Source organism: Sparus aurata, chromosome 22 (assembly GCF_900880675.1).
Source record: "Sparus aurata chromosome 22, fSpaAur1.1, whole genome shotgun sequence".
Lineage (NCBI taxonomy): Eukaryota > Metazoa > Chordata > Actinopteri > Spariformes > Sparidae > Sparus > Sparus aurata.
The window spans coordinates 7,115,202-7,127,401 of record NC_044208.1 but is presented as its reverse complement, the minus strand read 5'-3'; the positions used below and the strand labels follow the sequence as shown (position 1 = coordinate 7,127,401).

The 12,200-nt window shown below is 40.1% G+C and overlaps 1 protein-coding gene across 8 annotated transcripts in view; it reads left to right on the top strand.

Annotated features, from left to right (window-relative positions):
• myo6a (myosin VIa) overlaps positions 1-12,200 on the top strand; it is a 152,474-nt gene that overhangs the window by 123,403 nt on the left and 16,871 nt on the right. For 2 of the 8 annotated variants that reach the window (XM_030404711.1, XM_030404710.1), the window contains exons 28-32: positions 2,776-2,936; positions 3,367-3,402; positions 4,758-4,793; positions 5,737-5,775; positions 11,320-11,423. In XM_030404711.1, the coding sequence (XP_030260571.1) occupies positions 2,776-2,936; positions 3,367-3,402; positions 4,758-4,793; positions 5,737-5,775; positions 11,320-11,423 (376 nt within the window). The remainder of the gene's footprint in view (positions 1-2,775; positions 2,937-3,366; positions 3,403-4,757; positions 4,794-5,736; positions 5,776-11,319; positions 11,424-12,200) is intronic. The other 6 variants (XM_030404716.1, XM_030404717.1, XM_030404712.1 and 3 more) reach the window with 5 other exon arrangements.

Sequence of the window (12,200 nt, the reverse complement as noted above, 5' to 3'; positions counted from 1 at the left end):
TCTCTCTTTATCCATATGGTCATAGTTATGATCGAAAATACGATGGGAAGGAAGGATTTCATATCCATATTGATACTGATTATAAAGCGTTAGTTCAGTTCAGTCCTTTTATTATCCCAGATGGGAAACTTAATTTACAGTCGGGGCACAAGTACAAAAACAATCAATACAAAAATGTTTCCTGTAGATTGAATATGCAGACAGTAGGACAACAAAACAATCTCTAAAATACTATATTACATGTGCAAATTAAGCAGTGTTATTGCACAGCGAACAAAGGAGTTTTTATTTCTAGTGCACTTGAACCATGGAACTCTAAAGCATCAGGCTACAAGTGCTCTCAGTGAAACAAAGGCAGGATCCTGCAGCTAAATTGGTCAATCCATCGTGGTTACTGACTATTTCTGATCCAAGATGGTAGTATTGTCAGTCCAGGAACCTGTTTCCAAATGACTTTCACTCACTAATTGCAGATAGGATTGAATCATTCAGGGGTTTCACATGCTCAGGCATGAGTCGAACATTTTATTACTGAAACGTGTCAAAGTGATCATGAAAGGAGAAATCCCAGGTTTAACTGCACACGTGGAAAAGGTTGTATAAAGCCTTTGGTGTCTCCCACGGGAGCTGTGTGAAGTCTGATAAATGTCCTCAATTGATGTCACTCGAGTCTGCGTCGGTTGAGACGAAATGTTGAGTGAAACAAAACTGTTGGTGTGGAGTTAGAAAGAAGTGAGCTGACTAGACCTGTCAGTGTAGCTGCTCCACATCATTATTGCAGGTTCTTACTGAGCTGTTGCTGTTTGAGTCGCATTGTGGGTAATATAGGCACCACGTTTTTACAGCAGAGAAAAGCAACAATAGCTCAGATGGTGATTGTGCGTCCATCACTAGTCCTGTGAGTGCAGCACAGGCTATCTGCAGGTCTTTAAAAAGTTTTTAAAAGTCTTGAGGTAAACATTTGAAATGTTAACCTTCCTGGCTTTCTGACTCTTTACTGGAAGTTAAAAGTAAGAAGAACAGGTGACCAATGAAATGCAAAATTACTTTGAGTAAACTTGTGTATTTCTCTGCTTCTCATTGTTGGAAACATTTAATTGACTGTATGGATAATGTTAGAACACAACAAAATATAACACAGGTCTCATTTTTCAGCTATTTAATCTTACATGTTGTATCTTTAATTGCAAAAACATTTTATTTTATTGTATGATATATATATTAGATATAATATTAAACATATCTGCAATAAAAAGTCTTTTAACAACAAGACCTTTGTTATATACTTTGATGAGTTGTGTCCTTAGCTAACCCGTTCTAATAACAATGTTGCTACCTGCCTCTACACAGGACCTCATACAGTATGTACTACATACCTTTATATTTACTTAAATTTTGAATTTAAAAAAGCATCATTGGTTTACACAATATATATGTACATTTATATTTAAAAGAATGATCCAGTATCATTCTCCGGTGTTTCAAATAAGGATGAACTTGAGGTAATGAAGTGACAACCTTCAGCTCCTCATGCCCTCCCTGAGTCGGTCAAGGAGGCATTTGAGATGTAAAAGTAGTTTGATGAAGAAAGGTGGAAGCGGGAGCATTAATCATCCAGGATAGCCCCGCCCCTCACACGGTCTTCCTTTAATGAGCAGGGCTGAGGAGATGAAGTTATCCCCCCCCGGCTACTCTGTTTGCAGGAGGGTTGAAGGGCGACGGTGTGTTTATGTTGCTGCATCGATTCTGAGTTTTCTGCTTTCATGAATACAAACAAGTAACTGTTTCCACTGCCGCTGCATCGTCTCAGCTGGCTTTGATTATTATGAGTGTGCATGCATGAACAGAAATCTAGTGTTAGTCCTCATCTGATTATTTTTTTTTTATTATTAATCAATCTGTTGATTGTACTTCACATTAATCAGATTAAAGTCAGAAAATAATCAAAACAAATGTCCACAACGGATCATCTTCAAAATGCTCTTTTTGTTAAATCAGCAGTCAGAAGATATTCAGTTTGGTGAGATTTGAAACAGAGAGAAGAAGAGAATGTTTGAGTTTTTTGCTTTATAAATCCATACAATATAATAACCATTTCATTACATCCGGTATGTTGAATTAAATGTTTACAAGATGTGCATTGTTTGGGTTAATTTAAACCTTTCCTAACATGTCACACTATGAAACTGTCATGTAATCTGTGAGGTAAGATAATGGGTTATCAAATATGCTTGACGATGCACTGTGGCCCACAAAGAGTTTCTCCCACAAGCTTACATTTCCAAAGAAGCGGCTGTAAAGAATTGATGCATTTTTTTGACGTCACAACCCCCTGTGAGACATTCAATCTAATAACATGTGGAAAGTAGAAGAAAGAAGATCCACAAGATGAAATTATTAAACTGTTAGATCCGTGCACTGAGCGGCCATGGGAATATTAACTTTAATTAGAATGAAACCATTTGTGAACCATTTGTGGTGCATTACAGCTGCAGATATCTGACATTTGTTAAACGCTGCCTTGTAAAACAGAATTGGTAATCATGCTTAAAAATTCCCACACTGAGGCCTTACATTTGAATAAAGCTCAATGCAGCAGCCATGCTGTGGTGAATCTGGCAGATATTATATGCCTGCAGATGGTAATCAGAAAACAAGTTCAGCAGTAAACTTCAACACTTCTACTCATAGAAATATGTTAACAGCAGCACAGACAGTCCAGCTGGACGACAGTACATGAGGACATGTGAAATTGTTCATGTAATGTGTGTTTAGATTGAGATGGAGCTGCAGCTGGAGGCGGAGCGGGAGGAGGATGCGGCTCGGCAGGCCGTCCTGGAGCAGGAGAGGAGGGACCGCGAGCTGGCGCTGAGGATCGCTCAGAGCGAGTCCGAGCTCATCCCTGAGGAGGTGGTGAATGACTCAGGCCTGCGCAGGTACCCAACACAACCACCATGTTTCACTGTAGCCTCATCTTTAAGTTTGTTATGTTTTAAGATGTATAGAGAGAAGCCAAAGTAGCCTCATTTTAAAGTCGGGAGACGACTGAAGTGTTTGGTTTGACAGGACAAAGTCAAACTAATCATCCAGAAGGAGCTGATTTGATGCTTCAGCATTCGCATTCTCATTGAAAAAACACTGAATGTTTCATGATCCTGAAGCCCAAACAAACTATTGATAAAACATCACAATCTGTCAACACGAGAAAGAGTTTGACATTTAGACGTGAGGTTTCTGTCCGACTCATTGCTCCTGTTTTTAAATTCATCTCAGACTCCAAGTGGAACTGGAGAGAAACCATCATCTCCATTCAATCCTGTGTTTAATCATCTTCTTCTTCTTTGTTTTCTGTTTTCTTCCTCCCAGTAACGGCTCCTCAGTTCCATCGTCCCCAGAGAGAGCGTAAGACCCAGCGATTTAACCCTTTAATTTATTCCCCAGTCCCTCCTGCCTTTGACCTTTCAAAGCCATAACCACCTACCAGCCAACCTACCAACCCTGCATGCTGTAACAATCTGCCAGCGGAGCAAAAAAAAAAAAAAAACCTATTCCTTAATGCAACTAACACTGGCACGAGTTCAACAGAAAACGCTTTTGTTTCTTTAGGTTTTTTTTTAAGTTTAAACAGAGGAACTTTTATTTTCCCCATTTGACCAAAGTAATAAGCACCAGTTTTTTTATTCTGTCACTGACGTGATTGTCATCCACCAGAAATGTGATCAGGGCTCGCTTTTATCAAACTGCTGATGATTAAACCGTATAGAAATCTCTTCCAAAGAGTCGACTGAGGGGTAAAAATGTTCTTAGCTAATGGGGAATAATAACTATTATTTGACACATATTTCTTACAACAAAGTTCAGGAGTCATCTGTAAAAGCAACTCTCAGACTCATATTTTAGTTTACTTAACTTTAATAAAGTATTTCCATTTTCTCCCATGTTATTGTCCTCTGCATTTTGAAGGCAGATATTGTACGCTTGACTCCACTGTAGTTAGTTGAAAACTTAAGAGCCGTTTTAAGATTAAAAGATGAAGAAAAATGCTTAATATCAGACACGATCGGTAAATAGAATTTACTTTTATTAGCATTTTTGATGCATATGTACATTTATTATGTGAAAAGTAACCTGCAAAAGTACCCAATATCTTTGCTTTTTCTCATATGACTTCTGGGTACTTACAATTTGAGTATAAGCACAATATTGAGTCCAAATAATTCCTTAAAGAAAAACAGTGCAGCTCCCGAAAGGATAAATAATACAGTTGTTTTACTCAAATTTGAATTCATGTGACCATGTTTTTGCACAAACCTTTGGAGTCCATGCCAGCTGTAGTGCGTGCTGTCATTAAAGCAAAAGGAGGACAAGACGAATACCAAAACACATTTATATTATATATTACAATTTGTAATCAGACAAACAATAGTATTACAGGAGTGCTTAGTTCCTCATGACCAATGCAACATGATGATAATGGTCTCAGATGCTGACCTCTGTACTGAGGCCTAGTAGAAACCTTTTAATCAACCTATGTAATTTCAACATATTTTAAATCAAAACACTGGTGATAAAAGATTTTACCAATGTGACTGTCAGCAGTTTGATAAACTGGTGCTGTGTCCTCTGATCAGAGTTTGGAAGGAGAATCACTTCCTGATGAGTGGCGGGGGAAAGGAATCACCTTTCCTCCTCATGATTGGTTTGTTATATTGTTCAGTGCTGCTGCGTCTTATAATCCTCTAATCCTCTTTTCACAGCACTGCTGGAACCACAAAACTCAAGAGCTTGACCATGTAGGTTTCCTCTCAGTACTAACACACCAGACACATTCACCACACTGCCGTGTACATTTGTTTTTACATTCGGAGTGGCTGCATAAATCAGATGCACTCCAGCGTTAGTCTGCCGTGATTTGCACCATCTGTTTGGGAACACGAGCGGTGAGAGTGTGAACCAGTTCACTGATGCATCCTGAGATGTTAAAGTACCGTACTCCGTGTTCGGTTTCTGGCTTCAGTTTTCATGGCAGAGCGTCAGTTCATAGGCCTCAGCCCGACAGCCTCCCTCGCACTTCTCTCTGCACTTAGCCTGAAGCGACCCACATACAAAGTCACTCTGAAAGTTGAAATGGATGCTTCACGTCATGAGTCAGCTGTAGTAGCGGCCACATTACACTGTTACACACTCTGAGGATGCTGGAGTGGTGCATCGTGGCACTTTATGCACCAGGTGGTTCCAATTTTACCGTCCTCTTTTCCTATAAAATGTTTTTTTTCTTCACTCGATAGTGAGTCATTACAAATATCACTGCAGCGGTCAAATGTTTTCTCAAAAAACGGACTGAAAAGACAACTGCGGTCATGAGGCAGGAAGCAAAACATCATCAAAGTGAGCGTATATTCAGTTTTATTCCTGACCACATACTGATGAATTTCCAAACAAGATGAAATTTATAGACACAGACAGACAGAATATAGCAAAATAACAATATTTAAACAATGCAAACATGTTCGGTATCAGTCCTGATGTCCAGAGTAAAAGGCCGTCCACACCAAGGACGAGAACCAGAAAAGCACTCTGTAGAGCGCAAACCTCCACCAACGCCACTGATACTTAATTGGGTTATGGTTTGGTCTAACTATCACTATTTCTGTGTAAATTTTGTTGTTAAAAAAAAAAACAGAACATAACAACAATATACTAACTTTTTCAAACTTGGATCGTCATGCTTTTTAGGGAAGAAATGGCAAAGGAAATGACTGAACTTCTGGCTCGGTGGGTAGAAACCGTTCCGACCCGTCTACAGTGAAAATCTCTTCGCAATCAATCTCGAGATCTACCAATTTCTGATTGAAACAAGAATCCTGTGGTGTGGAAATCCTCCTAAAGAGTTGTTCTTTGTCGACGAACAAAATCTAATTCAACATTTCTGATTAAACTGGGCTAATTCCCTCAATAACATTCAATATCCACTGAAGGTTACTGATTGTTTTCTTGTTCATCTTAAATCTTTTCTGCTCCACACTTTTCCTCATGAATCCTCTCAGTCGAGCTGCAGCCCTTATGACCTTTGCAGGTGAAGCACAGTCTGCTTGTAAAATCACATTTTAGCTTGTTTGTTTGGGTTTTTTTTTTTTTTATTCCTCCAGTGTAGATGTTTTAGCTGCTTCTGGGTCTAAACTCAGAGATGACCTGTTTTCAAGTCATTTGTTTTTTTACAGCTGCAATCTGGAACTTTCATGAATTCGTAATGCAGAAAGGATGATTTAGCATTTGCTGCTTTTGATGTTTTCGTACTTTGTTTTTTGTTGGAATGCAGTAAAAAATGCAATCAGCATGACAAGTGATTTGAACAGAAGTCTGTTATTTACTTTAATGATGAAGTGAACAATGTTTCCACTGTCATCATAAGTGGTGACACTTGAAAAGCCTGATCAATATTTCTTGATAGAGCATGAAAAGTGCTATTTTCAAGAGAGAAGCTTTTTTTCGCTTTTTTTTTTCGTATCTATTTTTCTGAAGGACTTTGACATCTTCTGAACAATTTGATTGTATTTTCTCGCTACAGCAGTGAGGGGCCTGCCTTCATGACAAAGAAAACACAAGTTCTGTTTGTGTTCTGAAAGATTTGATGTAAAAATCACCTGATCAGTTCAACTCTTCGTCAAAGAAAGATGACATAAATGACCGTTCCCAAAACAAAATGACTACTGCAGCATATCAGAGACAGACCTTAAGCATATGGTCGCAGTTTGGATAGGTATAGGAATTTAGGTGCCGTATCTTCAGCAACTTGACTTGTTTTAGTTTCTTGAAGACGTTTCACCTGTCATCCAAGAGGCACCTTCAGTTCTAACTAATTGGAGAGGAGTTGGCTGGCTTTTGAACTCTGTGTGGGAGTGTCCTTACAGAGTAGTTAAGGACACGTGTGAGCTCTGAGTCTCAGGGTCGTTGGGGCCACTTGTGGGTCATTGGCCTAACCGGCCTTCATTTTGGTTTCTAAGGCTAGGTGAGCCCAGGCGTGATAGTTGCTAAGCTGTCTAGGGAGAGAACTCAGTACAGCACTGTAGGTGGTGATAACTTATCACCACCTACAGTGGTTATCAGTGATAAGTAATGTCTTAGGCCACCTCCTCTGTTCAAAGATTGTTTTTCCAGTTTGTCATAAATGGATTTCTATTTCAAACCATCTGTCTTCTGTGGCCAAGACGTTTACATTGTTGTCCTCAAAGGAAGGATTTTTTTCTCCTTCTGATGTCAGTTGACAGCGGGGTGTTGACCTGAGGAGTTGGCCTTCCTGATTTGTGCCATTTGTTTATGTAGAGGTTGTTTTGTCTCCCCAGTGTACAAATCTGTACATTCCTGGCTACATTGAACAGCATAAACTGCAACATGTAAGGTAAGGTAGAGGAAACAATGGGGAAAAATCACTTTGATACTTATGTAACTTTAGATACAAACACACCTACATTACGCACAAAACGTATAAAAAGTATGACACGTTAAAAGCAATAGGACCGTAAACTCACCATTCACTCACTCGTTTCTGTGAACAACAAATCTTTGTTGAAGTAGGTAGGAGGACAACTAGTTAAAATATTGTTAACTCATAGTGTAGGTCTGGTTGTGTCTTGTGGTTCTGATAGAGGGGTTTATAAGCTGTAGTTTCTCCGGTAAACACGCTGACCTCTTCAGCCTCCTTCCCTCCTGCTGCTGCTCCTCTTGGGGTCACTCTTAGGGGAAGAGTGGGCAGGTAGCTGCTGCTGGGTCACTAACTAGCCCAGAGACACTGCAGCTGCGACCGCCAAACAGGTTGGTATATTTACTGGGGAAACTACAGCTCACAACCTGCTATATCGGCTCCAAGGTCAGCTGTTTCTTTCATTGTGGCCCACTGACCTCCCTCCCTCTGGCTGCTCAGCGACTACTAGGGCACAGAGGGGTCCCTTGGACACGGGTGCTGGTGTGTTTAGCTAACAGAGCTGCTACAATAGCTTACAGCAGAGCTAAGCACACAGCAGGACTGAGAGTTTACGGTATATTGATGTGCAGCTGTGTACACTTTGGAGGTAAAAGTATTTAGGATGCTAATACTTTTACAGAGAGGTGTAGTTTATAATAGATGATAACAATTAAAAGGACAGAGCTTTTTGATTTTGGGGCGGCAAAAATGTTTTTTGGGAAAGTGGTGAAAAGAATTTGAAACTTATAGAAACGAGTTAAGAATGGTCTTCCTGCTTCCCGCTAACCCTTTATCAGCATCAGAACAGCCTCGGGTATCAAAAACCTTTTGATAAAAACGGGACTGATGGCAGGTCACAGCCCTGGGTTTTCGATGCTGAAAGCTTTTCAATTACAATTTAGATTAAAATAAAGCTTGAAGGGAATTAAAATAAAAGAACTTCTATTGAAATCAGCTCCTGTTGTTCCATGAGGACGAATAGTCATTTCTGACCTTTAATGCTCTCAGCAGGTAAATTTGATGCCACAGTTACGCTGCACCTGTGTGTGACGCTGCACTTTCACATCAGATTACTGCAGATAAAAGGTCCCTCCCACGTGCATTCAACTCGGCATTAGCGCAGGCGTGAATGACTGATGTCATCTGAAGCAATGCCAGTCTCTCCTCCTGTTCCTCTGCTCGTTTGTCTGAGGCTAATTGGCTCAGGCCGCCTCTCACTACGCCACAAACACACAACGACAGGAAGTAGGAGCAGAAGGTGACTGACTGCAGCGTTCAGCTGCTTAGCTCGCTGCCAAAACCGCCGTGTGCTTTTGGGAACAGCCCGGAATGCGAGGCCAGCTCCCGCTAAGAGCCACCCAATAGGATTAGAGAACACAGCACAGTCCCGCCTCCGACTTCCCGGTGTTCTAAAAAGGGCAAATCCCGGTCACGGATTAATCAGGCCTGTCAACGGCGCCGTGAGGAGCAAGCATCATGCCAACAGCATGGCCCACAGCTGGAGAGGAGCTGCACACTTTATGCAGTTATTTATAATTTAACACAGCGAGCTGCCACTCCACAACAGCTCCACGCCGTCACACCAGAGGAGCTCTCTGACTTCCTGGCAACTGGGACAGCACGCATTATAATGATATCATTCTCAAACCCTCCATAGTCCTGCTATGGTAATCTTTCTCTCTCCTTTTAACAACTATGCTGCTAATCTGATTCCCTTTTTCCCCGCGCTTCCACCTGCAATTAATCAGTGCATTAAATCTGTGATTCTTGTTCCTGTTTGATGACTGTCAAGTGGGTGGAGTTTACTGAAGGTGATCCCGATAGTTTGTGAACCAGCTGTCTTCAATGCCAAAAGAGTTTAATAATGATGTTTCAAGTACATGGATTAGATTCATCATCCTATATATCGAAAAAACAACAATTTTCTCACCAAGTTATTAGTTGAGATTTGGGTACACGATAACATCACACAGAAAGAAACTGACGTTAATACAGTTACACCAGTTTACTAGCTTTTTACTCATGAAATATTTTGCATTTTTTGCCTTTCAGGTCTGTAAACATTTATCAAAATTAAACATTTCGGTTCGCAAAAAAATAGTTTTCTTTATTTCTTGTTTTGTTTTTGTAACGATAACTTGGCAAATGACACACTGACCTAAGTGGTGACTACAGCAGAGCATGTCTGCTCATATGTTTACTACAGCTGCTGTCACCAGCTGGCTTCTCAGCACAAGACCTAAGAAAAACACTGAAGAGACGCTAAAATCCATACTGAGTCAGTAAACTCACTATCGACAAGGGATGCAGACTTTTTTTTTTTTTTTTTTTACCTTAAAGCTAACAGAGTTTAGACCTAATGGAGCTAATCGCTTACAGCAGAGCTAAACAGTTGTAAACATCCATCACAGGTTACAGACCCACTTCCTGCTTCGACTTTGATCTGTATTTACAATGAGTGGGACAAAATGTCGATACAGCAATATATTGAATCCCCTCCTCTTATGATATGATTAATGATACTCTGCCACCAATTGTATAAAGCGGGCTCTGAACAGATTTGCCTTTTTAAACAAATTTGACCTATCCGAGTCACTACTTCATGGGCTCATGCATGAAGTATAATTAATTTGCACTTGTTCATCGTTAAACAATTAAACAGCATTTTTTTTTCAACGGACCAGAATGTGAGCTTGTCCTGTTATCTGACTTGTACAATGAAAATTGAACACAAAATACTGTCAACAATTAACTTGGTGGGACTAATTACACACACATATATGCACATACACATACACACACACATATACACACACATATATATTATATTATATATATATATATATATATATATACATATATATATATATATATATATACATATAGATATATATATATATATTATACATATATATGTAATATATATATATATATATATATATATATATATATATATATGTGTATATATCTATTATATATCTATATCTATATATGTATCTATACTCATCTATCTCTATCTCTCTCTCTGCTCTGTGTCTACTATATTATCTCTCTCTCTCGTCTCTATTCTCTCTCTCTTCTCTGTGTCTCGCTCTATCTCTCTCTCTTCTGTGTCTCTCTCTCTCATCTCTCTCGGTCTCTCTCGCTTCTATCTCTCTCTCTACTCTCTCTCTCTCTCTCTCTCAGCTCTCTCTATCTCTCTCTCTCTCTATCTCTCTCTCTCTCTATCTCGTCTCTATTCTCTCTCTCTCTCTGTCTCTTCTCTGTCTCTTCTCCTCTCTCTCTCGCTTATCGCTCTTGATCTATCTTATCTCCCGCTCTCTGTCTATCTCCTTCTACTCTCGTTCTCGTCGCTCTCTATGTCTCCTCTTCTCTCTTCCTCTCCTTCTCTCTCTCTCATCTCTCTGTCTCTCTCTCTCTTGTCTCTCTTCTCTCTCTCTTCTTGTCTCTCTCTCTCTCTCTCTCTCTGTACTCTCTCTCTCTCTCTCTGTACTCTCTCTTGTCTCTCTCTGTATCTCTTCTGTATCTCTCTCGTTCTCTCTCTTTCTCTCCTGGTCTCTTCTCTGTCTCTCTCCTCTCTCGCTCTCTCTCTCTCGTCGCGCTCGCTTATACCATGAGTCTTAGCCACAGAAGTTCTCAATCTTTTATCTCTCCTATCTAGCTTAGAAAATGTGCAGAAAACCCCACACTCTGTAAACTCCACCCATGTATTTCTTCAGTTAGTACAGTACATTACTTGAAAACCTTTTTGACCCAGATTGAAGCTAATAACCCCACCTGGCCGGTATCCTGCAGTTCACCGCTGCGGCTCTTTGTTGCTGATTTCCTGTGCTCCTCTTGTCTATTTCCTGTATCAGAGGTCCACAGGTTCAGGCCTCCAAGGCTGCTGCTGGGGCCAAGAAGTACGAGCTGAGCAAGTGGAAGTACGCTGAGCTGCGGGACGCCATCAATACCTCATGTGGTGAGTGTTTTGGTTGAGTTTGTTGCCGCAGGGTTTTTTTTTTTTTTTTAGGATTTATATTCCTTTTCAGTTGTTGTTGTACTAAGAACAGGCCTGAATATACGTTTGTTTCAACACATTTTTACGTTCCCAGAGGAGGATTTCAAAGATTTTTGCGTACATCATGACCTTTATTCTAGCACCACCAAGCTAGCCAAAATGTCCCCTTTTAAGAAGGATATCAGTCCATGTAGTCCATCAGTATCTCAAACTTATAGGCACATTTTAATCAAAGTCAGAAGTGATATTCACTAGAGGATGAATCCTAACAGTTTTGGTAACGTCCTGACTCTCCCGTGCTCACAGCCTTAGGTCAGAATGCAAATGAAATGAAAATGTTGTAATAAGATATCAGATCAGATATAAAACAACAGGGTGATTGCAATTAAACTGATCCCTCATCCAGTGTTGATCGCATTCCTTCTTCACAGAGGATGAACCAGTTTTATATTTATGGCTAATATGACTTTTCCTTTTCTTTCTGAGAGTCTCTTGATAGCATCAGCTTAGTCTCATTTCCACCAAATGGACAGCTTTGTTAGAAACGTCTGCCACAGCACACTTTCCACGCCACTTGCTTTTATTTTTGTAAACTCTGCCTGATTTTAAGACCACTTCGCTCATGTGGGAGTGAATTGCTGGTCGAGCAGAACAGAGTACACCTCTTTAAACAAAACTCATTACGATGATACCGCAGTTGTACCCACTGTATTGCTTTGTCAAGCGAAACGTGACATG